The sequence below is a fragment of the Lingula anatina genome, chromosome 1 (assembly GCF_051362555.1).
Source record: "Lingula anatina isolate TDL-2025a chromosome 1, LinAna3.0, whole genome shotgun sequence".
Taxonomy (NCBI): Eukaryota; Metazoa; Brachiopoda; class Lingulata; order Lingulida; family Lingulidae; genus Lingula; species Lingula anatina.
Genome location: NC_141767.1, coordinates 15,809,133 through 15,836,501, shown reverse-complemented (window position 1 = coordinate 15,836,501; position 27,369 = coordinate 15,809,133). Strand labels below are relative to the sequence as shown.

Genomic DNA, 27,369 nt, shown 5'->3' with positions numbered 1-27,369 from the left:
GTTGCGTTCATGATTTATCCGACTTGAGAGTTTTGCCTTTGAACTGTAACAACTGCTGTCAGATTGTCACTGAAGCTCGATTGAAAAATTAATGCATGTAATTGTTGGAGACAAAGATGGCACTGCTACTGCTGATGTCGTTGTTAACGGGGCTGATGGATACTGCATCCAGCTATAATGCTATAGCATCGTGTCCAGCTAACGCCTTGAAGTCCTCCTACATCAATGTACTGCCAGCCACTAAAGCAGGTATGCTGTTACATGTAACAACAAGTGACATTATATTAATTTCACATGTGTGCAATTTATAAAGATTATTTGTAAACAAATTAACAGGTTAGAGATCGGGAAATTTGATATGCTAATGGGGTTAATCTGGTTATTCTGTTTATTTGTCGGATTTGTTTTCTGTCAGGAACATTCACATTGAAATTTTACCTGAATAAAAAAAATCTTCCTTTTATTTTACGAAACTAAATTGCACTATTTGAACAAGTTAATACTATGGGAATATTCTTGTGACTGTCTTCAGTGGGATTTAAGTAAATAATTATCAATCAACTTACTTCAAAACCAGCGTAAATTTCAAGTATTTTCCATATGTATATTGAAAGTAAATATTTTCGTATGTTATAATTTCCAGATTAGATTTGTGGTTTCCACTTTTACGTTAAACAAGAAAATTATTTTTGCACAATGTTTGTCATCAAGCCTTTTGTATATGGTTTTAAAAGTTTTTTTCAGTTGGTCATTTTAAGACAAAAACTTCCAAACTGCAGCATTAATGCTACATTACATGTGATGTGACATGTACATGTGACATGAGAGAGGGTGGAGGGCGTACCTTAATAACATTACCCCAGAAAAGTTTTTAAAATTGACTTGTACATGCCAAACTGTATCAAGTCAAGTTGTAAATTTTTTTTAATGCGACTGGCTTATTTAATTTCAGTGTTTATGAAGAGCATCATTCTTTTTTAAATTTTATTTTACATGAAGTTCTGAATTCATCCTTTGAGTTGCTGACTGACAATGCACAGAACACGGGGCACTGTAGTCTAAAATGTCTACAAAGTGTTGGTTGTGAGAGCGCTGTGTTCAACAAGACAACTGGAGATTGCCATCTTCTTTCGGACACAATTCTTAACAGTGTATACGTAACAGTCAACAGCAGTGGCTCCTTGGGGGATACTGAAATATATCTGATCAATGTCAGACCTTCAGGGGTAAGTTTAACAAGGGGGAAAAAAGCATTTATTGCAGGTATCTAATATTTTAATGCTCCTAAAAACAATAGGGCATGAAAAGAGACAAAACCAAGCACTGTCAATAAAATAAAGGTGATAAGTGACTCTGTTGGTGGCTAATGTGCATTGATTTTGTAACATACTTTAATATCTTGGCAAACAGTGCACAGCTGTGAATATTTTCTCATTCTTTAAAAGCATTTTTGTCTGTTATAGAGTTAAGCAGCTTCTCTATAACCCCCAATTCAATACTTTATCGTGTCATAAAGGTATAATAAAAAGGTGTCATTGCTCTCATAGCCATACCTTATTGAAATTTGACATCAGTTGAACAAAAAATCATAAAATGTACTTAGTTTTGGACAAAGTAGCCACAAAGTTTGGGCCGGATGTTTACAGTTTAACTGAGTTTCTGTTTTCTTAGAGACATTGTGCCAACCTTGTGAATTTGAACAATGCATAATTTTTCCAAGAGGATGTATCTTTCATATTTTGTTTCGTCATACACTTGTTCTATTGAAGGAGGCTGCTTTAAATTGAAAGATCACTACCTGCCCACATATGTGATCCATACCACACCCAGTAAATGTTTCGTTAGTGGCCTAACAAAAAATACCACCTCTTTAAAACCCCTGTTAAGTGTACTTTCCATAATTAGGCACAGATAATTTTGGGCCATCTCTTTCAGTTTGCATCTTATAACATTATTAGATAGTAATGAACACATTTTCCTGCTGAACTTTCTATTATTGAATTTGCTACATAAATGTTACTTTCCTTTTCTATTATAGTTGAATAGTTTTATTAGCTATGTATTTGAAATGATTGGAGTTCCTTTTGTCAATTGCTATAGAAAATTCACCGATATTTTTCATTCTTTGAAAGTAATTTTGTCTATTATAGAGTAAAGCAGCTTCTTTAAAACCCCTAATTCAATACTTCATCATATCGTAAGGTCTGACTGTCAGCAGAAAAATATTGGATGGTAAATATCAGTGAATTTTCTATAGCTATTGACACCTTTTCCATAAGTTTTGAAAATATCTGTATATATATATATCTGTCAAACTGTGGTAATTCTTATTGGCACGCGTTTGCCAGACAATATCATTATTGAAAAGTACTGGTTTTGTCTTTTTTTTTTTTTTTTTTTTTTTAATGTGCAGAACAATCCTACTTTCTTTGTTATATATTTTTATTTGCTTTTTATATAACTTTGTTTACTTGATTACAGAATGAGTCCCCAGTTTATTTTGATCCACTGTCAACCAATTGTCAACCGGGCAGATGCTCAAATGGGAAATGTCGCGTTTCCTGTGAAGTGAACGAAGTGTATTGTATGGGTAAGCGAGTTATATATAGTGGTCACACAGGGGTCGTTCGGTTGCTAATGCACATCATCTCCATGGGGCCTCTTGCTGTATTCAGTCAGATTTACAGACTAATATTCATCTACTGGTTTCCAATATACTGGTATAATTACCTGCCTCTCCGTTCCCTACTCGACGCTAATAGGTGTGTGTGTGTGATTTATCTGATTACATTCAGCTAGAGTCCCCATAGAGTTACTGTGCAGTAGTCAGTGCAACCTAACTCTTTCTGAACATCCCCACAGTAAATTCCCAAACATTTGATTACTGGTGTATTTAACTGTTATTTTTAAATTCTGTTTTGCTTCATTTCGATCTATTTTTGTTTTACTAGTATTTGTACATGTGAGATTAGACTTGTAATCTCTTTTACAACAGCAATTAAATGATCCCTGCTGAAAATCATCGCAGAAAACTTTTTCCATATATTTTTCTTTCTGATCGGCAGTTATTGCCCTACATCTGCATACAGATTGAGATAGGAGCATTATTTGGTAAAAAGTAAAATTATGTAGAAAATTAAGTAAACTTTGCACAGTTTCTTCAATCAGCCTATTGTCTGTTTGCTAGCACCGCTGTCTCATCCCCAAGCAACACCAAACTAGCATGAATGCTCTAGAACCGTTATTTCCATTTTACATTTGCATCCACATGTAAATAAAAGTACCCGGACATGGCCAAATAGCACAAACAAGAGCTAATGGAATTCATTGACCGCTCCTAGGTCTATTACCATTGTTTACTTTTGTTACAAAAGTACCTGTTAGTGTGCAACCTTAATGGCCATAATGAATCCACATCTAATAGGATGTTATGAAAAGAAAATTTCTTTTTCAGGACTTGAGATTTCCTTCAGATCCTCACAATCTCACAAATAACATCCACAATGACATGACGAAATTTGTTAAGTTTTGTTATACTTTTCAGGTGACAATTCTAAATGCCCTGAGGTCCCTGTGGATAATTTGCGATATTATCATTTTGGACTTACTCCTGTAAATTTTGATGGCGTTGGAGAGGGTCTTGTGCAGGTAATAGTATCTGCATTATTTATACTGCTAATATGAACCTACACTATAAATGCTCCATTCAAATTGGGATGTTGTCTAAACAATGGTTTGAAATGTTTTTAATGTGGCATACTTGAATCTATATTTTTTAACAAAATGACCTTACAGAAAAATAGTTTTAAAAATCATAGGCTTACTGCATGCATGTACAACATTTCAGATGGACGCTTCTCCTTAAAATGATTAATGGCAAAAAGTTTTGATCAATTCAAATACAAGTTGAGTAGACTAAAATTGAAATTGGTATCTATATTTCTACAAAGTGTCTTGAGGCATGGCCGATATGAAGTTGACATAATTGGAATGGAAAACTTGGAAATCCCTTGGGATATTGATCTTTTTTTTTCTTTTAAAATATGTATATTAGCTGAAAAATTAATGTTGAAGCATATCATGCATTGATTTTTCAGGAAGTAACATTTCCAAAGAAGCATAACTTTACTGCGCTCAGAGTCCAGTGGATAGGTAACCTGAGAGGACCATATAATAATGCTGGAATGTGTGTCAGGTATTAATTGTCATTCTTCTTCAATATAAAGGTCCATTCAACTTTTTTTCAAAATTTCATTAAAAGTAAGGGAGGGGAAGAATTGTTTGTCCAATTTGAACTTAACCTACATCAGTCCAGCAACTTTAAATTAAAAATAAAAATAAATAATTACTACATTTTTCTGTTCTTACACAAAAAAATTAATGGATTACATTTCATATCTTCATTACTTCAGCTTGCAGCACCATCTCACTTTCTCCAAGCATTTAGTTTATTTCCACTAAAGTACAAAATTTTTAACTTATCAGGAAGAGAGTATGATGTGTGATGTCCCAGAAATATAAATAACTCAATAAATGGCTTATGTCTACTTTTGCAGTATTAAATACTGAAAAACCCTTTGTTACGTCCTTTGGCACGGGACATCAATTTTAATTCTTATATTTTTAATATTTAAGTCATTCAATAAAATTCTCAATTCAGTTACATCCATGATTATCAAAATGATATGGTGATGGGCAGAGTCAAATGTTTTTCATGAAACACGACAAAACTGCATTCTCATAGAAAGTAATTTGCAAAACATTCATTACCAGGTATTGTGAAAAAAAATACTTGAGGTTGAGGAAAAATGTGTCAGTAGCCAATAAATACATTAAACATGATGGAATTGCAAGTGATATGTTGCATTATTGCCATTCACATAATTTTTTAGATGGTATTTCAAATTCAACAACATGGAGTGTGGTAATCCAGATACCATTGAGTACCTGCACCATGATAACACTGCCAGGGATTGGCACAGACCAGCAAACTGTAAGTTCACACTTAAGAGTCCCCCAAAATTTTTTGGGGGTGGAGTGGGGCTATAACCTTTCAGAAAAAAAAAAAACAAACAAACGATTTGCAATTGGGGTAAGGTGATATAAGCAAATGAATATGTAATATGAAGCTGCATGGGCTTCAGTTCATGTTTTATCAATCTATCTCAGCAGGGATCCTCGCTAAGGTGCGGTCAGGGTAATCATCTTAATTGTCTGGCACACTCCATGCAAAGCAACATAAACAACATCATGGACCACAAAGTTTTACTGACTTTACCCAAGAACTGTATGTGACCAGGGGGGTGTCAGACATTTAAGCCACTGAAACTAAGTGCAATATTAGCGGAAATCCCTGAGCAGTTAGATTAATCCAGATAGCACGATAGGGTTATGGGAATGCTCCCTAATTCAATTGGTCACTATGACCTCCCGTTACATGTAACTGAGCCTTGGACTGGTGGGTTTAAAAAGATATATATGAATTCAGATATCCAACAAATTCTACTGCAAACATAATTACTTGTTTATAAACATATTTATAAATAAATATACATATGTAGAGAGTAATTACATGTATAAGATCTGATTTTTAAGATTTTTTTTTATAAAATTCTCTAATTGTATGTACAAATCTTAATCATTGCAGTGGATGGTATGTGTGAGGGCATTCCTGCTGGAGATGTGACCATTCAGTTTCACACTGGGAAATGTTTTGGTTTCCCTCTATCTAATGGCTTCGTTGGTTGGGAAACAGAATCTGCCCTTATGGCCCAGGAGGTTGACACCAGATATAGCTCACAATGTAAAGTAAAACTTTCATATGGTGTTTTTACAAGACCCTTTGAAGCCTGCCTTCAAAGTTATGCTGACATTTTCAATATTTTTTAATTTTTTGAAAAGCCTCATTTTTATGTATAGACGAATGTTTCTTTACAATGAGCCATCACTTGCATCTGTTGTCGCCCTTGACATTATCAACGTACACTTTTCATTGTTAACACCATTAAAAGGAAACTGTCTTACTTACATGTATGAAATTATCTCATTTCAATTAATGATTCTTGAGACTAAAACACAGATCAAAAGTTTTAAAACCTGCTGAATTTGTTTTTTTTTCTTGAAGTTATGCAGTTTATTTTTGTGAGTTTTTTTTTCATTTTTTGTGTTGGCATTTCAATTGGTATTTTCAAGATTTGAACTCCCAGGGGACTGAAGGCCTTGCTAGTTACATTTTTTGAATGTCCATGCTAACTTTAGTGCACAATTAAAAGGATTATGCTACTAACTATTTTGATATATTCATTTGTAAAAGTTTGTCTGTATGTATAATTAGACAACTTTGCTGCTATGTTTTCTTCTTCATTATTTTAATATTTTAATAATTAAAATGGTAAAACTTGAAGATTTTCAGTAGACCGACAAATCTTAATAAATGTTGAAAAGCATTTATGTTTGCTATGTCCACTTTTTTCAGCAAGGAGCCTTGACGTCCCAAACCAATCTCCCAAATTCACCACCCTGTATTTCCCAGGATACAATACATCTCATTATGCTACAATAGCTGTCAATCTCCCTGACTTAACTGAGGTCACAGTTTGCTACTGGCAGAAAATGTCCAGCTATGCACAGACAGCTATGGCAACTTTCTCCTATGCCAATAGTGCAGCATATAATGCTTTTATGATCATGTTGCTTCCATCATCTGTTCATTTGTTTGTGTTGGACTCTCAAACTACAGTCGGATGGAACTCACTGACTGACAACATGTGGCACCAGGTATGAGAACGTACCAAAGTGAATTATGGTCATGATCTGAATCAAACACATGAACATATGCTTATAAATATATTTAGTAAGTGAATAGCTGGAAATATATTAGAAGATTCATCTTTTAAGATCTTTAAAAATTTATCACCAGTTTCATCACAATATTTTTGAGCTTTCTTTAAATGCTATTATCCTGGATACTGTAACTTAGTTACTGAAGCAGTGGATTAAAGCAAAAAGAGCATTGGCTTTCAATACCAAACCAACATTATACTTAGTCTGTTTTTACCTGTATCTCCAGGTGTGTGGCATGTGGCGTAGCAGTGATGGCTACTGGGCAGTCTATGTGGACAGTAGAGAAGCTGGAAGTGGGACTGGACTTCAAACTGGACAGACAATTGCTGGAGGGGGGACAATTATACTGGGACAGGACCAGGACAGCATAGGTATAGGCAAAATAAAAGAAAATGCATTGGCTGATTTAAAAAAGTGTTGTATTTTTTAGTATTTTATTTTTGAACATGTTATCTTTTCTTATCAAATTTTTACTGAGATCTTTCCATTTAATATCATTTTCAAGGAGGAGGTTTTTCTGTGTCCCAGTCTTTTACTGGCTACATGACACGAATCAATATCTGGGATGTTGTTCTACAACCACATGGAATGGGCCAGTGTTACAGTAGCACCTATGGAAATGTCTTCGCATTCAATGGATTAAGTGATATTCATCTCTCTGGAAATGTAATCATGGAAGCTGATCAGGATTTATGCCTAGGTGGTAACAATTGTACAGATAATGTTAAGCATTTAAACATCATTTAAACATCAAAACCAATTTTAAACCACATCAGGCAGATAAATGTTATTTTACCAGATAAGGAAAGTTGATAATGATTTATATTTTGTAGACATGCTTTACTTGAGAATATACTTGAATTCAACTACAGAATCTTATAAAGGAAGTTTCTGTAGTTATTATTCTCTTTTGGCTCTTACATGTAACATATTTTAGATGCAATGATTCCTACTAACGGTGGCAATTCTGGGGGCGCTGCCTGTTACTGGCCTTATCTATACAAAGGTAAAAAATGAATTTTGACTGTTTTCAATCATATCACCACCTGAATGCTTAAACGTCCTAGTGTCTTTCTAATTTTCAGTTACATATTCATGATTAGTCAATATTTGATGAGAAATTGGTACAAGCATTATAGTTAGAAAAAATCTTCAATTTGCTTTCTTTAAACATAAGGTTATTACCATCAAATTATTTTTTCAAACGACATGATTTTACAGGCCAACCACAGTACTTGTGCCTGGTGGATGAGGAAGGCCGGAGCAGACCTTGGTGTGGAACAACTGCCGACTACGACACTGATGGACTCTGGGGCTACTGTACAGGTATGAGTTTTAATATTTAGTTAACATTGGTTCTTCCCGTTTGTGTGGGAGACAAAATACATCTTAATAGTGGTACTTCTCATAACTAATGCTGTAGATTGATTAGCAGTGATGCACTTTTTGTTGAATACAGTCGCTTGACTATTAAATTGACATTTTTTTTAGTTGCTGGTCATGGGAAAGGTCCAGTCACACAAAATATCTATACATATGGAGGGAATGCTAATGGATTGCCTTGCCAATTTCCATTTACTTACAAGTAAGTTGAGGTTATCACTTTTGCATTTGTTTTATAGTGACAAATTTAATTTAATTGGTCTGAGAAGAGATTAGCAAATGCAGATAATGGAAATTAAAAACATTAAGGTATCACAGGAGTGAATAAGCATAAATACCAATTACAGTATATACCTTTGTCAACCATTTTATGTTTTTATATCTTATGTTTTTCTATCAATGTTTGCCCCTCCCCCCTTTACCAAAATGCGGACCTGTACCTACATTGAGCTACATTGTTGCAAATTCAAAGGGTTGGACCAGGTGGGAAGGGGGGCTTTCCTGAAAAAGTGTACCTTTTACCCACTTAGTTGAACTTACAAAAGATTACATACCCTTTATCTAAAATGAAGGTTATAATGTATTATCATATAATGTTCATGGACACTTATTGTTTCCAGGTATAGCATGGCCATTTTGCTGGTGGTGTTATATCAGCGATTTTAGTATTTCAACTTTACACATGACTACGTATATATTTACCTTTTTTTTTTTTCGATTTTTTGAAATTATTTTCAGTGGAGCCTCTCACTACCAGTGTATAGCTGATGGTAATAGTTATGCCCATCCCTGGTGCTACACAGCAGGAGGACTTTGGGGATACTGTATAAGTGAGTCCCCATTTAGTCTGTATTTTATTATAAGAATTTTGGAAGACTAAATACATGTAGATTAACCAGATGTGGTCTCTTTGTTTTGGTGAAATTTCAGACATTATTTTTGTAAAAATCAGAATACAGACACAAATCTTGTTAAGTAAATGCATTAAAAAATTTTTTTATCTTATTTAATTTGTTTTCAGTTTCTGAGTCATTATATGCTGTCCGGACAGGATCTGACTGTGGAGGGAATGACATTCCAGGAACAAGTGGATATCTGACCAGTGTCCAGGACTGCATAGATAGATGTAACATGAAACCAGAGTGTAAATCTATAGCATATGCTCCTAGCAGTCACCACTGTTGGCTTAAAACTAAATCTTGTGAAAGCCCAACTTCAAACAGTGACAGGTGGCTGCTTGAGAAGTATTTTCTAGGTGACTGATGTATTTCTTTATTTATTTGTATAGTTTTAGTTAGTTCTTGTATAAATTTGATGAGTAAGTTTGAGTTATCAAAGAATTCAAAATATTATGTTGAATGTTTTATATATCATTAAAAGTGCAGAATTATGGTCAAAGTGTTTAATTTTAATCCTGTATGTTTTAAGATATTTTTTAATTTTCTGTCATTCTCATTCATAAGGAGAATATGTTATTTAAAAAAAAAACGTAATTTAGAAAAAGACAAAGAAATATTTTTGGAAATTTCAGTACTGCTCCCTTATTTGCCAAGAGTCACCATATCCAAAGGTGATGGCAAAATTATGTACTACATGTATGTAAGCTTGTTTTTCAGTTGTAAGTCTATCATTATCGAATTTATTATAATGGAGATGAAGATTGGTGAATTTCACTTGAAAATAAAAGTTAGAAAATGGGGTTATAGATCGTGTTTTTCTCAATAGGACATACAAGCACAAGGTACTTACTGGGAACTATCACTACTAGTACATAAACTAAAGTGACCAAAGAAAATTATTAGAATTTCTAAGAAAACTGATTTGTTTGCCAATGAATGCCTTTATGAAATTGAGAGTAATAAATCTTTTGAGTGCATGTTTTTTATTTCAGATCCAATCAGGAAGACATTTGGTGGGAATTCTGAGGGTATGGCATGTGTCCTACCATTCATCTATCAGGACACTGTGTACCATTCTTGTATCACTGTGAACCATAACCAGCCATGGTGTGCCACCACAACCAATTATGATTTAGATGGAAGATGGGGAAATTGTCTAGGTGAGGAAATACAAGTCAAAATATTAACATTGATTTACTTTTATTAATGATCATGAACAATGATTTGCATCCTGTGCAAGAAATTTTAAGGAAGCTACAAGATGAGACGTATATTACATGTATCAATGCAGCAGGCCCATGACACCCTTTTGAGCATGCACTCCCATTTCAGCATTTGAAGTGATTTGATTGGTTTCAAATAAACTAGACATGGATATCATATGGGTAGAATCTGTTGAGCTTATTTTGCCAGTGGTATATAAATACAAATAATGGTTTAATTTCCTATAATTAGAAATGTTTGCAAATATTTCAGAATGCATTAAGACAACATTTAAGAGCAAATGTTGAATATTTGACTAATAATATTTCTGTCCCTAACAGATCTATCAAGTGCCAGAATATTTGTAATATCTATATATGTTCAGTTAAGATAGTTTTCATTCTCTACTTAGTGCTGATGTCCTCTTATGGCGAGTGGAAAGAGGGTGACTGTGGTGGAGGCGATATTGGAAATGTACATTATTGTATAGTTTCTGGAGCCGAAGAATGTGAAAGCCAGTGTCGCCTCACAAGAAAATGCAGGCTTGCAATGTATCAAGCTTACTCAAACAAATGCTGGAGTAGGTTCACCCATTGTTTATTCCTTATCAGGGGCTGTATTCCCGAAACTTTGTATCTTACAACAGTTAGTAACTATTTACATGAATTTGTAACTTAGACTTATGCTGTATTCTCGAAAGTTTTGAAAGTCTTGGACTTGCAAACAAACTCTTGAAACTTTTCACGTAAATTTCCCGGAAGTGATGTTTGGTCCGTGACTAACCCACAAAAACTTCAATCTGAAGTAACAAGCTATTCATAAGGGGCTATTTTTGTCTGTCACAAAAGAGCAAGTGATTAAAATCAGAGCAATTAACTGTCTTGTTTGCTGTCAAGGGGACTTGACTTGGGCCTGTTAAATAACAGTGCCTGATCATGATCAGTAATGCAAATAATTACCAGCCAAGTGATTGTCCTTGAGATTTCATCACAGGGTGGCAGAGAGTGAAATGACTGTCTATTTATCTAAAGACATATCTGTGAATATCTTGTGAAAAATCAATATGTTGCCCTGGTAGCTAGAGAGTACAATAGGGCGTCCTATAAGAAATTGGCCCAAAATTGTAAGGAGTCCTATAGGACATATTTCGTCCTACTAGTAGATAGGAATCCCATAGCACATCTGATAAAATTCCTATTCAGTCCTAAAGAATGTCCTGCAGAAAATTCTTGTAAGGCATGGTATAGTATCTACATAAGCAAGTACATTTCAGTATCATGAATTGCCAGAGTATTAAATTGTGTACCTCTCAAATTGGACCAGGGCTGTTAAGTATACATGTACTGGTGCCACTTGATGTAAAAAGGGGCTTTATAATTTAGTTCTCATTGTAGTCCTTTGATTTTTTGTCCTTCTTTTAAATGACCCATTTGGTTGCAGCAGGTGTTTTCTTTGTTTAAATGGTTTACACTTGTCAGATACCCCAAATGTATGAAAATAATACAGTATTTTTATATTATATTATATTATTATTATACATGCTCTAAAGTATCCAAGTATATACCGTATCAATTAACTTTTCTCCAGCAATGAACAGGATGGAGTGTAAATAAGTACGTATAATAGAAAAGTGAAAGTTCTGACATTTACATTTTACTACAGGGAAAGAATTTTCCTGTCCAGTTGGAAGTGGATGGACATATGTGAAGCACTCAGAGCTAGTAAGAACTGGAAAGTATTATTTGCAAAGATATGGCTCCTGTACTGGGGGAGACATTCCAAATGCAGCAGTATCAACTTCTTACAATAGGTGCATTTGGACCTGTAATGCGATGAAAGATTGCAAGTCCTTCTACTATGACAGATCCAACTCCATGTGCTATCCAAAGAACATCCAGTGTGCCATCATAGATACCAGCTGTGACTCTGACTGTTATGTGGACACCAAAATATATGCAGGTGAAAAGATATGAATCCAAATAAACAAGAATAAACCAAAAGTGCCAAATTAAGATTGCTGAAAAAGTGAATTCTTAGAACAACTTCCTCCAAGAATTTTCACACTAAATTAGGCCACACTTTTTTAATTTTATGGATGACATCCTGCGCGCGCACGGATTTTCGCCCGTTCTCCAAAAAAAAAAAAAAAAAAAAGCCCCCCCCCCCAGCCCCCAACGAAGTCGGTTGTCGCAAACGTTGTTATTGAATTTGCAAGGAAATGAGCTTTCTGCGCATGCGTATTTTCGCTTCGTGGAAATGCGGCCACTTTGCTGTCAAATTCATCTCTAGGATTACTTTCAAATTACACAACAATAAAAGTCATAAAGAGAACGGGCGCCATCGTTTTGGATTGGTATGCCATTGATATTGGGCATGGAGATATCACCTTTTTACAATTGTGCGAAAGGCTGGCGGCGGCCGAAACATTTCTGTGACATTCTGTATAAAGCAGCACATTAATACCAGGTTTTCTGTAGCGAAAAAAGGGTCGACAAGGGCGTCGAGGTATTTGGTGGGCTGAAGGTCGGACAGGCCACCTGACAGTTTAGCTGCTTCGTGTGAGTTGAAGTTGACAAAATGGCATCGTCTGAAATGACTTTTAATAGATTTGGTAGTATTAAGCATATCTTTGCATCATTTTTTAAACATTTCTGTGAAGTGTTCAAAATGTTTTAATATTCTGAGAATACAAATAAAGACACACTGTTTGATTGATATTTGTTTTATTGATTGCTATACCAAATGAATGCATGAAATAACCTTAAATAGATTTGGTAATATGAAGTATATCAATTCATGACTTTTTTTACATTTCTACGAAGTATTCACAATGCTTTAATATTTTGAGAGCATGGATAAAGACATATTGTTAGTTTGATACGTGTTTCTGTGGTTAAATTTGTGTTTCCAGCTGTGTACTGACAGCATTCCTTTACTTAAGCAGTTTTTTTTTTTTTTGGACTGTTTTTTTTTTTTTTTTTTCGCCCTCTCGCACCGATTTTGGGGTACCCAGAGGATGTCATCCATAAAAATAAAAAAGTGTGGCCTTACTGGGGCATTCTTGTGACAAGTTCATTTGATAGTTAATTTTAACTAAAAATGCTAATTTATTTAAATTTTAACTAAAAATGCTAATTTATTTAAAATGTGCCTCCATATATTGCATTTATACAACTGGTACTACAATACAATACAATTAAATATAAATTTTATTTCATGTCAGGTATTAATTGAAAGGAAACATAGCTTTGCAGCTATTTACAGACTGGGTTAGGACAAACATTTCTACAAATAATGCAATATTTACACATGAGGTCTAGTAAAATAGTAAATGTGTAAGATAAGTGTGTGCACTTAACACGTTTTACCCTCTTTAAATAAAGTTTATTATTCTACCACCAGCGTTAGCGCTGGCCGTACACATGGTTTTAGTCCCGTCCGGATCGTTCCGCCGGCTCCTGCGGCTCTGCCGGACGGCTACCGTTACCGCTTCTCCTCCTAGACGGTAAGGGCCTCCATACCCATCTCTTGGATTTAGGTCACCTATAATCTCAACTCGTTCCATGTAAAATTTGGGCTTTGTCGGTATTGGGGTCTAGGTGTGGCACTCATTGCAATGCACCCTTGTCTAAAAATGGCAAAATTAAATGCTAATTATCTACCCTATGGAAGGAATCATGGGAAAAATACAGACGGCTTACCAAAAGTCATATGTGTATATTTCAAATATGCCCTTGGATTTGACCTTTGACCTTTATTTCAAGGTCAAACGGGCCAAAATTTTCAAAAAAACGAATTTTTTTAAGAAAAAAAAATTATTTGCCCTGTTATTCAGACACCACACAGACTTAACCAATAATATTATTGGAAAGTGTTACCCTTCAGGTCATCTTTCATCTCCGTGAATTAGGGGTCAATCGGTGCATTTTCATGGGAGTAGCGGCCATAAGATACCGAAACTGAAAACTGTCTCTAATTCGGGAACTGTTAATGCTAGAGACCCATTCTTTTTTGCATTTTGTAGAGCATGTAAAGCCCAACACTGACGGTGGTCTCGTTTTTTTGTATTCCATACGGTTTTCGAGTTACGCTGTATCAAAAAGTACATATTGGTGGTGAAAGCAAAATGTGCAGTACGGTAATGGATAATAAATTTTGAACTCCGGAAAAATAAAACATAAGGCTTGGCGAGGCAGACAACTTGTGGTCAAAAATGACATTATTTCAGCAAATTTGAACATCTGGAACTTCAGAGCACCTCCCATTTCAAGAATTTTGACCAAAATGACCTTTTCTTTATTTTAATTAATTTTTTCTGTACGAAATTTATGGCACATTATTGTAACTCCAAAATTATAACATTTAGTTCCTTATATCTCAAAAACTGGCAGAGATAGGTCCATAGTTACTATTGAAGTTGAATAGGAAATCATATACTGGCAATCTAAATGTGACCTTGAAATTGACCTTTTACCTACTTTTCATTATGAATTGAACTTTGCAAATTTTGGTTCCCTTTTATCTCCAAAACTGGCAGAGATAGGTCTATGGTTACTATTGAACTTGAATAGAAAGTCATACAAGGCAATTTACTGTGACCTTAAAATTGACCTTTGACCTACTTTTAACCATGAACTGAACTTTGCAAATTTTGTTCCCTTTTATCTCCAAAACTGGCAAAAATACGCCCATAGTAACTATTGAACTTGAATAGAAGTCAATAGAGGCAATCTAAGTGTGACCTTGAAATTGACCTTTGACCTACTTTTCATCATGAATTGAAGTTTACAAATTTTGGTTCCCTTTTATCTCCAAAACTGGCAGAGATAGGTCCATAGTTGCTATTGAACTTGAATAGGAAGTCATGAACTGGAAATTTACTGTGACCTTGAAATTGACCTTTGACCTACCTTACTATGAACTGAACTTTGATTGTACCATTTTTAGTTATATATTTTTTTTGCATATTTTGAGAATTCTTGTTGATTGCATTTTTTACAGCTTGTCAAGCACAAGACTGGTGGTGGTGTCCCTTTTTTGTGTGTGTGGGGGTCTATACGATTGCGCTTACCCCAGCTGGTGGTACAATATTCGGAGGCGGTATCGCCTCTCTGATCCTCTAGTTATTATTATTATTATTATTATTATTATTATTATTATTATTATATGGAAACAATTTTCTACTAAAAATATACAAATACACATGATACACATGATCTACTGTATACGTATGCATTGCTGTGAAAGTTTGTTTGTAAAATTGTTGCTTTAAAGGCAAAAATGTGTATGCCCTTCAGTGGGGATTTGCTCAGTCTAGCCAAAAGTTGTCTCTACAATTTCTTGGAATAGCTAGCTGTTACTAGATTGGATGAAACATCCACGTTGGATTTGAGATGATCAGGCAGGACACATTCCTCACCAGTCGGTATGATTTCTATAAACACCTACTTGTGGGTGTAGAGTAGTGTATCCGATTTTGTAGAGAAGACTGAGAAGAAGTTTAAATGTGCATCAGGCCTTTTTTAGAGAAAAATATTAACTTTCTTGGAGTTTCAACAATTTATACTGAATCACCAAGGTGCAATTTTAATTAAAACGAAATTCACATATGTCAATCTGCAAATTGAGTGTTACTCCACAATTTTGGACGTGTTGTACCTTGGTCATTAAAGAAAAATCCTAATTTCTTTCAGGAAAAGATTTCCATCGATATGAAACCATCTCCCCACGAACAGTCTGGGTATGGCGTACTTTGAGCACCAGCCAGTATGCCATTTTGTCCAGCCACGCTGGGACTCCTGACATGACTGAATTCACACTCTGTTATTGGGCAAGGACTAATTATCATGATAGCTCAGGTTGGTGAGACAGTGTGGTTTTTATGAGACTATGACTTCTGTACTTTTGATCTGTTGCAGGCCTGTAGCCAGGGGGGTTCGGGGGGGGGGGGGGTATGAAAGAACCCCCCTTTTTGCCAGGGAAAAGGTCCCCTCTGGGTAAAATTTTATTTAGGCACATGAAGGTTTCATGGTGAAAGGTCCACTTTTTCAGAAAAAGAACCCCCCTTTTCATATTGCTGGCTGCAGGCCTGAGTTGTAACTCTTAAGTTTATAAAGACCAAAAGCCTTAGAAAAAACAAATTGAAGAAAAGAACAGTTATGTAAAAATATAAAGATTAAATATTCCAATTGTGTAATGACCAAAGTACATTGTAGATCTGTGCAAAGTAGTTCTGTATTGTTTTAGAATTATATAATGGCATTTTGTTGGACGACACTGAAGTTCAAAAGTTATGCTTGTGGTACATTTGAATATAAATACAATCTGCATGCATTTGAAAATGTCCTCAAATCAATTGTTATCCTTTAAAGCTTCTATTGTTTCACATTTCAAAACTAAAAGCAATAAAAAACTCTTAATATGAAGATTTCCTGAAGCATACATGCTGTTTTTTTTTTCCTTCTGATTTATAAAACCTTGGCACATCACAGCTTCATGCAAGCAATGAAGATTCTCTCTCACACACACACACACACACAAACTTACACACACGCACGCACACACACACTCACGCACACGCGTGTGTGTGCACGCGCGATACAAAGCCAAATAAAAAAAAAATCTCTGTGCTTGTTGCGAAGTTAATTCAAGTGTTTGGACAGAAATTTATAACCAGTTTGAGTTCATTTAACTAGAAATGGGTATAAAACATTGAATCCAAGTGCAGAGACAGCTCAGGAGTACAGGACAAAATTGCTCTTTTTTTCTTGAGAAAATTTAGATAGGAAGTGAATATCCCAGTGAGGACACCTTTAAGGCAAACATTTCTATCACTATTTTGTAAATGAATAATTCATTCTTCATTCATTCATTATTTTTGACCTGCCTACAAAACTTGTACATAAACTCTGACAGAATCTCAAGGCCTAATCATGAATGTCTATGTACAGATAATTGTTGACCTCTTTGCAACCCCACAAATGAAAATATGTGCACTATTTGTTTGGATATATATTATTTATGCTATAACATTATGTACTTTTGATTAATTCGGCCACCGGCCAAATTTCCAACACCACATTTGTGTTTGTCCTTTACTTATACTTTGGCTTTGGTGAATGAGGAGACATGTATGCAAATGCATATGTTTGCTTTCATTTTATTTTTACAGCAAAGTTAAGCCCTATCTCATACGCTAACTCAGAAGAAGCAAATGCCATAGTCATAATGTACAAGCAGTCATCAGAGGGCATGAAAGTTTTCATCAGTGGTAGTGATGCTTGTAAGTTTCACTTGAACACTTAAAGGATGGTCTCTTTTGTCATGCAAAAAGGAGAATACAAATTTAAAATGTTGCACAAATGTAAAATTAGATTTCACTTTTAAAATTACTGGAAATGGATTAGAAGACATACTTCATCAGAAAATACATACAATGTGCCTTTTGTACCTTATTCTTTGATCTTTCCTACATACCACACTGCAGGGAGGCTAGTAAACAAGCTGGGCTGTTTGATGGTAAATTACCAAGAAAAATTAGCAAAGAAATATGTAAGAGGAAATATTCTGAAAGATTTTTTGTATTACCTTTTGTTTGCATGACACTGCATTAAGTTGCCATATATTCAATCTCCACACTTCCTGAAAATTTCCCTTTTTTATATTATGCAATTTGTTGGATAAAAACAACTTTATCCTATAGGTGTCAGTACTATGACCAGTGATAACAACTGGCACCATATCTGTCTGGAAAAACTTTATTATCATTATTATAACTAGTTAAATTATAGATTATGTTACCATTTTTATGTTATTTTATGTTAATTCTTTTCACATTATAGATATTGATACTATGACCAATGATAACAACTGGCACCATATCTGTCTGACCTGGAAGAGTGCAAATGGTGAATGGGCTCTCTACTCTGATGGACTGCTGATAAAAACTGCCGTGGGATTATCCTCTGGAATGCGGATAAAAGGAAAGTAATGTTGTGTTTTAATTATCCTATTTTATTATAAGCACAATAACCAAGAAGAGGGGATAGATGTATTATGATCACTGACGGCCTTGGTAGGAGGGGGAAAAGTGGTGTCAACTTATCTCCATATACTTATCTCCATATACAGACCTATGTTTACCTAATTGTGTACTTGCTGAGGTCTTCCATGTTGAACTAATACAATATGGAAAACAGGTCATTTCACCTCAAAAACTGAATACTGCTGTATCAAAGGTAACATGCCATAACATTACAAAATATATGTACCATCATAGTTGATAATTCTATCCTTCCTTATGTGCAAACTTGTCAATTGATTACAAATATTCTAATACATTTTTTAGGAGGTGGAACCTGGGTCATAGGTCAAGAGCAGGATTGTTTGGGTGGATGTTTTGTTTCATCAGATATATATATATTCTTTCTTTGGGATTTACTGAAGTTGTTTTGATCTGTGTGCTGGGCGGTTTTACTGAGACTCCCTGCCTTGTGTTTTTTATTGACAATTGTTGCATCCAATATTTTTTCCAAACTTACTAACTCTCTATTAGGCGGTGGAGCCTGGGTCATGGGTCAAGGTCAGGATTGTGTGGGTGGATGTTTTGCCACCTCACAAGCATATGTTGGTTATCTGACTGGAGTCAATGTATGGGATAAAGTACTAGATATTGCTGCCATGGGACAGACATGTCAGTCTGAACTGAAAGGGAATGTCCTATCATGGCAAGAAATTCTGGACACTGCTGAGCAGCATGATATTCAGTCCCGCAAGGAAGATATTTGTGGAGGTGAGATTAAATTCGAGTAATACTGTGATTATTGGCCAATCTTTCTATCTTTTTCTCTCTCTCATTTTTTAAACATTATGCATTCAGTCTTTGTCCTGAAATGATCTTTTTGTTCCATTGTGACTTTTTCAACAGACCTGTGAAACTGCATCATAAATATCTGTGGGTGCAGCTGTATAGTTTATAACATTGAACAATAGTCTTATACAGGTCACAGTATATGTAGGTAAATTCAACTTGATGAATATCTTAGTAAAGTGTGTGTATTCTTCCTGTATTTTAACCAGAGGCCTCTATCCCAAGTCCCTGTGGAGCACATTCCGTCTTCAATGTACAGCAACACACAGTGCACAACTTAAACAAAGCAGATATTTCTGGAGAACTAACAGTAAGGATGTTGTTGATTAAAGAATTTATCATTTTCGAATCAGAGTACTCACAATAACCCAAATGTCTGTTGTATTAAACTTTCAAATTTTTGTTTTTTTTGTCAAATCTGTTTTTAAATTTAAATTAGAATAGTCAAATTAAAGATAGTTTAAAGCCACAGTAAACTAGGGTGGGCAAGTTAAATATGATGAAAAATTATTGAGGACCTCAATTATTGAGGACCTCAAGTGATTTTTTGTCTCCTTTAGCAACTATTGTTGATTGAAGATTAAACTGTGCTGTGTACATGAATATGTGATCATATTATATTTAGTACATTGACTATGTGAAGCGTGAGGAAGACACTGCAGTGCGTGTGAAGTGGGAAGGCACATTGTGGTTGCAAGGAGACACAAGTAAAAGATGGTGGGTATTAGTTATCTGATAAAATGTGACACTATTCTGCTGTGTTTAGAGCTGAATTGCATTCAACTGCACTGATTGTATTATATAGAACTGGTTCCATTGGGTTGTGCCAATGTGTTGTGTGGTGCTGGTTGTATTGTGCTTGTTGTGTTGTGTTCGTTGTGCTGAATGTGTCATGTTGTGCAAATTACATTGTGCCTGTTGTATTGTGTTTATTGTGCTGATTGTGTCATGTATTATGGAGGCACTTGCTGTCATTTGCAGCATGATGTACATGTACAGCAAATAATACAAAGTAACAACCATCACTAAAACTTGAATGGTAAATCACAATTGTAACAAATTTTTCACAGAACCCTTTTCCATCCTAGTACTTGTTTATATAATATAATTGCATTGTGGTGTCTGATCTTACAGGTACATTACATTTTCAACAAAAGAATGTTTTCCGACTCCTATAGAGGGAGTAGTGGGACAGTTTGCTGGATCTGGACTGGAAGGTGAAAGCAGGACTGGACTTGGTAATAAATTTTTATTCCAAAGAATTTAAGACAGCAATCGTAAAAGCCAGAAGAGTGATATCTTGGTTTTACTGAACAAGGCTTTGTCATATACATGAGATGCTACTCACTAGAGAAAATTGTCTTAAAACTATAAAATATTTTGAAAGACCCATATAGAGGTTGTTTGTACCTTTAGATAGAGTTGATTATGTGTGCACAAAAGCTTATCAGTAAGCAATATTATCTCTGTAGTATTTTGATATGTAACAAGAAAAAATGTGATATTTTACCATTTCATTTTCAGTGGAAGGTATTTGTGAAGGTATCCCAGCAGGCAAAGTCCGCATCCGTCTGTTGATTGGTGAAAGTCGCAGCAGTGTGAATGAGGTGGAAACTGGAGAGGCAAACACAGGATGGTTGGCTGTTTCCAGGTTTATGGTGGAAGAAATACGCATGGGACATGATATTGATGCTTGTAAGTCATGATGATTGTAAGTCATGATGATTGTAAGTCATGATGATTCCAAGTGAAATACAGATCTTTTTATTATTTGGCCATTTGATTGAATATGTGATTAACTGCAATGCATGAAAGAGGAGTTCATTTTTAACTTACAGAAGTAGAAAGCTGTGGCCTGGTCAAAAGTTTCAGCATTTGGATCTTGTTAAAGTGATTGCCATGGTAGGTTATGCCTAGAGAATTGTTTTAAACAATTAAAAATATGCAACTACATACCATTCATGTATTTAATAACTTACTGTGATTAATTCAGTTGAAGATGCAGATGGTGTCATGTACCAAGTGCCCATATTTAATATCCAGCAGTTTTACTGGGACATACAAGCTGATACAACTGATAATGGGCTTTTAAAGGTGATATAATTTTTATGATTAGTGCTCAGTGCATTATGATAATATTTTAAATTATTTATTGATAATTGTAATTGCAAACATAATATTTGCTGTCAGTTATAACCTTTATACATTATAATTGGAAATTATATTTTGAAGTAGCCTGCAAGGTCTAATATCTTGTGTACATCACCAGTTTAAAATGTACATCTGTAGGATATATATTTTTTTAATTGCTTTTATTAACTGAAAGAACATATATAGTGTTATACTAATAGTATAATATAATGAATTGTACACGTGGTAAACTTAAGTGAATGTTTTGATTGAAACAATAGTCCATGGACAAAATTTTTAAAAATTAATATTTTTTTGTAGAATGCAACTTATAGGAAAAAGTCCTCGCTGAGTTCCCTTCATGTCAAGCTGATAGGTGACTTTGACACACCTGGGGGTCTTTGTGCCAAGTTCTATTTCAAGTTTAATGGCCAAGAGTGTACCAACCCAGCTAGTATTTATATAAGACTGTATACAAACCCACCAACAAGCTATCTTAGAACATATCCTAGTAAGTGTTGGAAATACAGTATAACACTGAGTGCCTATTTTAAACAGCAGACTAACAGAGGATTAAATGTGGCTACTTACTAAAAAGCTTACAGCTTAAGTCCTGATTATGCACTGAATAGATTCCACGCAGGGGTTACGCAACAAGCATATTTGATCTGCGAATCTGTTAGTCCCCTGTTCTGAATGCGGTCTTTCTGGCCTTTCTAATTTAGCCAGTCACATTGATAAAAAAATTATATAAAAAAATATATATATTCAGTTAAATGAGATTTATTAGTTTATTTAGTAACACTATTTGTAAATTGGCTGGAATTATTTTTCCTTACATTTAATTCATAATTCTTAGCCATCTGTTAAAATGTTTTGTGCCTGTTTTATACACACTCTTTCATTCTGAAATTTGAAATGCATTATAGGCATATGAAAAAAAATGCATTCAAGGTTTTCACATTGTTCCATCCTTACTTTTTCAGTTGAAGGCATCTGTAGAGGATTACAATCAGGTGACATTGTTATCTCATTGTATGCTGACAACACATGTGCAGACGTTAATGGGATGTCGTCAAACACAGATATCACCTCTGGTTCCCGAAGCAACACCCGTCTCATTGTGGAGGAAATGCACCTGTCCGTGGAGTAGATTCCTGCAAATATCCAATGTTTCAGAGCGGCTTAATTGATTTTTGACTCAAACCTTTGAGCCCTGTAAATTTTAGAACTCTGATTCAAAAGACCTTTTACTTTACTATCAATTAACAGTGTGGAAGGCTAACTATGGCTATAAATTAATTAATGAGATTAGTTGTCAAGCAACATTGATGATATACTGTATGTACTCTTACATATGGGTTTCGTTTTTCAAAAACAAACCTGGCAACCAGAAACTAGTGTCATTTTTCCAAAATGATTTTGACACTGAGAAACCAGAATCATTTTTGCAGTGGGAGACAAGAATGGATGGAGGAGAGGTGTCAGGTGATTAGTGCTTACTGTGTGTTAACATAATATGGCAGAAATTGACAAAAAACCTACTTTGTGTATTGCCACCACAAAAACGTTATAAAAAAAAACATGTTACTTATAATTTGTAACTTACAAGAATGATTCTTAGGATTGACATACAGCTCAAATTGCAAAACCAGTTCAATTGGATTATCATTTTTTTCTTGGCTTTATTCAATTTTTTGTGAAATTTTCATTTTTGTCATTCTGGCATTTTCAGGTGTGTACTGGAACTCTCATGGACCTGAAACCTTATGCTAGTCACGAATTTTACTTACATCCATGTTACTTGTGAATAATTAAAATTTGGTGTTGACTTTGCTGTTAACCGTCATGTACTATTGCATCAAAATTGACAGTAGCCTATGTTGTGCATCATTATTTTCTGCTTTTTGTCTGTACAAACTGACAGCCTCAAATCCATTGTTTCATTGTGATTTCTACAGATGTAAGAAATGCCTATTAAATTGAAAAGAGGCCATCAAATGTCACCAAATTTACACACAATAAGCATATTTTCACCACTATTTTGTATTTTTTGAACCATTAATTATGTTAGACACGATATCTTGAATAAAGAGCACCGTTAATAACAATTTTCATCTGTGAGGTGATCATTTGTAAATATAAGTACATGGAAATAGGGGTGGGACAACCTTTTTGACCATTGTTGTATGTTAATACACACAGTTTTGGAACATGACAATATACATAGAATTTGAGTAGTACGTGACATGAATAATTAACAACGTGGTATTGTGATCTAACCACAGGTCACCGCCTTCCTAAATTTGTTTGTACCTGTTCTACAGGCAAGCACAGCATACGTACTCCTCTCATATTGACATTCAGGATGGCAGACATTGACGCAGCTTTCAGTTTTAAATTGTACATTTCTGTTCAGCGTGTATTTTACTGGTAGACTTATCATACAGAGTCAGGTTTTTAAGTTTAAAAACGTCAAATATTACTGCATATGTCAATTCGATGCTGTAAAATACAAACTAGAGGATCAGAGAGGTGATACCGCCTCCGAATATTGTACCATCAGTCTTGTGCTTGACAAGCAGTAAAAAATGTAATCAACAAGAATTCTCAAAATATGCAAAAAAAATATAACTAAAAATGCTACAATCAAAGTTCAGATCATCGTAAAAAGTAGGTCAAAGGTCAATTTCAAGGTCACAGTAAATTGCCAGTATATGACTTCCTATTCAAGTTCAATAGTAACTATGAACCTATCTCTGCTAGTTTTGGAGATAAAAGGGAACCAAAATTTGCAAAGTTCAATTCATGATGAAAAGTAGGTCAAATGTCAATTTCAAGGTCACACTTAGATTGCCAGTTTATGACTTCCTATTCAAGTTCAATAGTAACTATGGACATATCTCTGCCAAGTTTGGAGTTAAAAGGGAAAGAAATTAGCAAAGTTCAGTTCATGTTGAAAAGTAGGTCAAAGGTCAATTTCAAGGTCACAGTAAATTGCCTCTAATGACTTTCTATTCAAATTCAATAGTAACTATGGGTGTATGTTTGCCAGTTTTGAAAGTATAAGCATTAAAAAAATTGCAAAGTTCAGTTTATGGTGTAAAGTAGGTCAAAGGTCAATTTCAAGGTCAGAGTAAGATTACAAGTATATGACTTCCTATTCAACTTCAATAGTAACTATGGACCTATCTCTGTCAGGTTTGGAGTTCAAAGGGAAAGAAATTAGCAAAGTTCAGTTCATGTTGAAAAGTAGGTCAAAGGTCAATTTCAAGGTCACAGTAAATTGCCTCTAATGACTTTCTATTCAAATTCAATAGTAACTATGGGTGTATCTTTGCCAGTTTTGGAGATAAAAGGAAACCAAAATTTGCAAAGTTAAGTTCATGGTGAAAAGTAGGTCAAAGGTCAATTTCAAGGTCACAGTAAATTGCCACTAATGATTTCCTATTCAAGTTCAATAGTAACTATGGACCTATCTCTGCCAGTTTTGGAGATAAAAGGGAACCAAAATTTGCAAAATTCAATTCATGATGAAAGTAGGTCAAAGGTCAATTTCAAGGTCACACTTAGATTGCCAGTATATGACTTCCTATTCAAGTTCGATAGTAACTATGGACCTATCTCTGCCAGTTTTGGAGATAAAAGGGAACCAAAATTTTCAAAGTTCAATTCATGATGAAAAGTAGGTCAAAGGTCAATTTCAAGGTCACACTTAGATTGCCGGTATATGACTTCCTATTCAAGTTCAATAGTAACTATGGAACTATCTCTGCCAGTTTTGGAGATAAAAGGGAACAAAAATTTGCAAAGTTCAGTTTATGGTGAAAAGTAGGTCAAAGGTCAATTTCAAGGTCACAGTAAATTGCCTCTAATGACTTTCTATTCAAATTCAATAGTAACTATGGGTGTATCTTTGCCAGTTTTGGAGATAAAAGGAAACCAAAATTTGCAAAGTTAAGTTCATGGTGAAAAGTAGGTCAAAGGTCAATTTCAAGGTCACAGTAAATTGCCACTAATGATTTCCTATTCAAGTTCAATAGTAACTATGGACCTATCTCTGCCAGTTTTGGAGATAAAAGGGAACCAAAATTTGCAAAGTGCAATTCATGATGAAAATAGGTCAAAGGTCAATTTCAAGGTCACACTTAGATTGCCAGTATATGACTTCCTATTCAAGTTCGATAGTAACTATGGAACTATCTCTGCCAGTTTTGGAGATAAAAGGGAACAAAAATTTGCAAAGTTCAGTTTATGGTGAAAAGTAGGTCAAAGGTCAATTTTAAGGTCACAGAAAATTGCCTCTAATGACTTTCTTTTTAAATTCACGATTATCGTCATCGTACCACGTGACCACGTAGCTCATTAACTGGCAGGCCAAGCAAAAAGGACGTTTTTTAGAGTCCAAAATTTACAAAATGAGCTTTTACTTCGTGTATTTAGATAAAGATATCGTTAGTTGGGCATGTTTTCTGAAGAATATGCTCCGTTCAGGCCATTCCGACGGTATGACGCAAGTCCTTTAAGTACCACAGTCACTGTCTTCTTTTCAGACAGTAAGATTTCTGGATTATATATTACATGTACGTCTTATCTGGAGATCTACAGATATACAAACTTAGTTACAAGGAATGGGAGCGGGAACATAGCGAAGTGAGTTTATTCTTGACCTGTTGATGACAAATATGGGTTATTAAGTAGGATATTAGGATACTGTATGTTGTAAGATGCCAAATATTAAAATCATCTATAACATTGAGATATGTACAACAAATTACAAAATGGTCTTGTTCCAAATAGCGCTTAACGCTTTGAGACCATTTAAAATGAGTATTATAAGGTTCTGTAGAAAATATTTATATCTAAACCATCATAGGTATGTTTTAAAAATGTTATTATTATTATTATTATTATTTGAACGAACACAAAGAAAACTGTTTGTGGAGATTTAATATCAATTTCATATATATAATTTTAGTATAAAGATATATGTAATTTTGACTAATGGAGGATATCATAAGCAGTATCTTCTCTCACATCATATGGCCTTTATTTTCATTTGCGCCAACTTTTTATCTCCTATAGCTGTTGTGATTTCTCATATTTTTCTTAATTAATCCTGGTTACACTCATTTACATACTTTATTATTTTTATATTATGGCACTTATATAGTTTGGGGGATGTTTGATTATCTCCCCAGTTTTGTAACTTTGTATCTTATTAGTTTTCGTCATTAATAAATGACAATTTTCAGTCGTATGGACTTATCTTACTTAATTTGGAGCAAAAACAGAGCTTCGTTGTGCTTGTGAACATTTGGCTACACAAAGTCTATTTTTCCCGATCTTTTGGAGTACAGTTGAACTTGTAGGGTTTCTTGTTTTTTTTTTTTAATTAAATTGAGCTGTGTTGTCTTATTGTTGTTTCTGAACATCTAAACGTTCTTTTCTCCACAAAATATTATAACGCTGTCATAACTTATAGAAACATTTCATAAACTTTGCAACTTAGCCTTTTACTTGCTGCAACGTTATTATGGCGTTTTTTATCTCCACAAAATCGTTTTATAACATATTTTGTTATTGTAACACCTCTTATGAGTGTTATTAAAAGGTCTTATATTGCAATGTTCTTCCAGAACGAAATAAAAACGTTATAACAGATAAACACATAAGCATTTCCAAAACGTATTCCGGAAAACTGTCGAAAATTTTGCAAAACGGTTGGAAGTTATAATTTTCAGTTACTTTTAAATACCTTATGATTTTACTTATGACACATTGTAAAACTTCAACCTTTGAGTTGCGATTTTAGCAAATGAATTATTATCATTATTATTATTATTATTATTATTAAAAAACTTACGGCAATAATAAGTAATGTTATTCAAAGCTGTAATCCTGAAATAATGTTCCAACTATCGCACCATTGCTTTAATCTGTCACATAAGCAAGGACCTTCCCATCATAATACTTAATCGCATAAAAGCCAAGGTGGAACTGGAACTACCAGATGAACAAACTAGTTATCAAACGAATCTT

At 34.5% G+C, this 27,369-nt stretch overlaps 1 protein-coding gene across 1 annotated transcript; it reads left to right on the top strand.

Annotated features, from left to right (window-relative positions):
- The first annotated feature begins 80 nt into the window (after window positions 1–80).
- On the top strand, window positions 81–26,585 carry LOC106166054 (uncharacterized). Its single transcript, XM_087001094.1, has 29 exons — window positions 81–249; window positions 1,000–1,226; window positions 2,482–2,590; window positions 3,545–3,648; window positions 4,098–4,195; window positions 4,893–4,993; window positions 5,648–5,803; window positions 6,476–6,777; window positions 7,070–7,214; window positions 7,349–7,543; window positions 7,781–7,849; window positions 8,065–8,169; window positions 8,335–8,428; window positions 8,965–9,056; window positions 9,248–9,481; window positions 10,118–10,285; window positions 10,741–10,908; window positions 11,991–12,287; window positions 16,022–16,186; window positions 17,500–17,610; window positions 18,170–18,311; window positions 18,884–19,119; window positions 19,407–19,507; window positions 19,823–19,914; window positions 20,332–20,435; window positions 20,722–20,892; window positions 21,191–21,291; window positions 21,649–21,838; window positions 22,314–26,585. The coding sequence occupies exons 1-29, from the start codon at window positions 117–119 to the stop codon at window positions 22,478–22,480; spliced, it is 4,377 nt and encodes a 1,458-aa protein (XP_086857220.1). The 5' UTR covers window positions 81–116; the 3' UTR covers window positions 22,481–26,585.
- The last annotated feature ends 784 nt before the right edge of the window (window positions 26,586–27,369 follow it).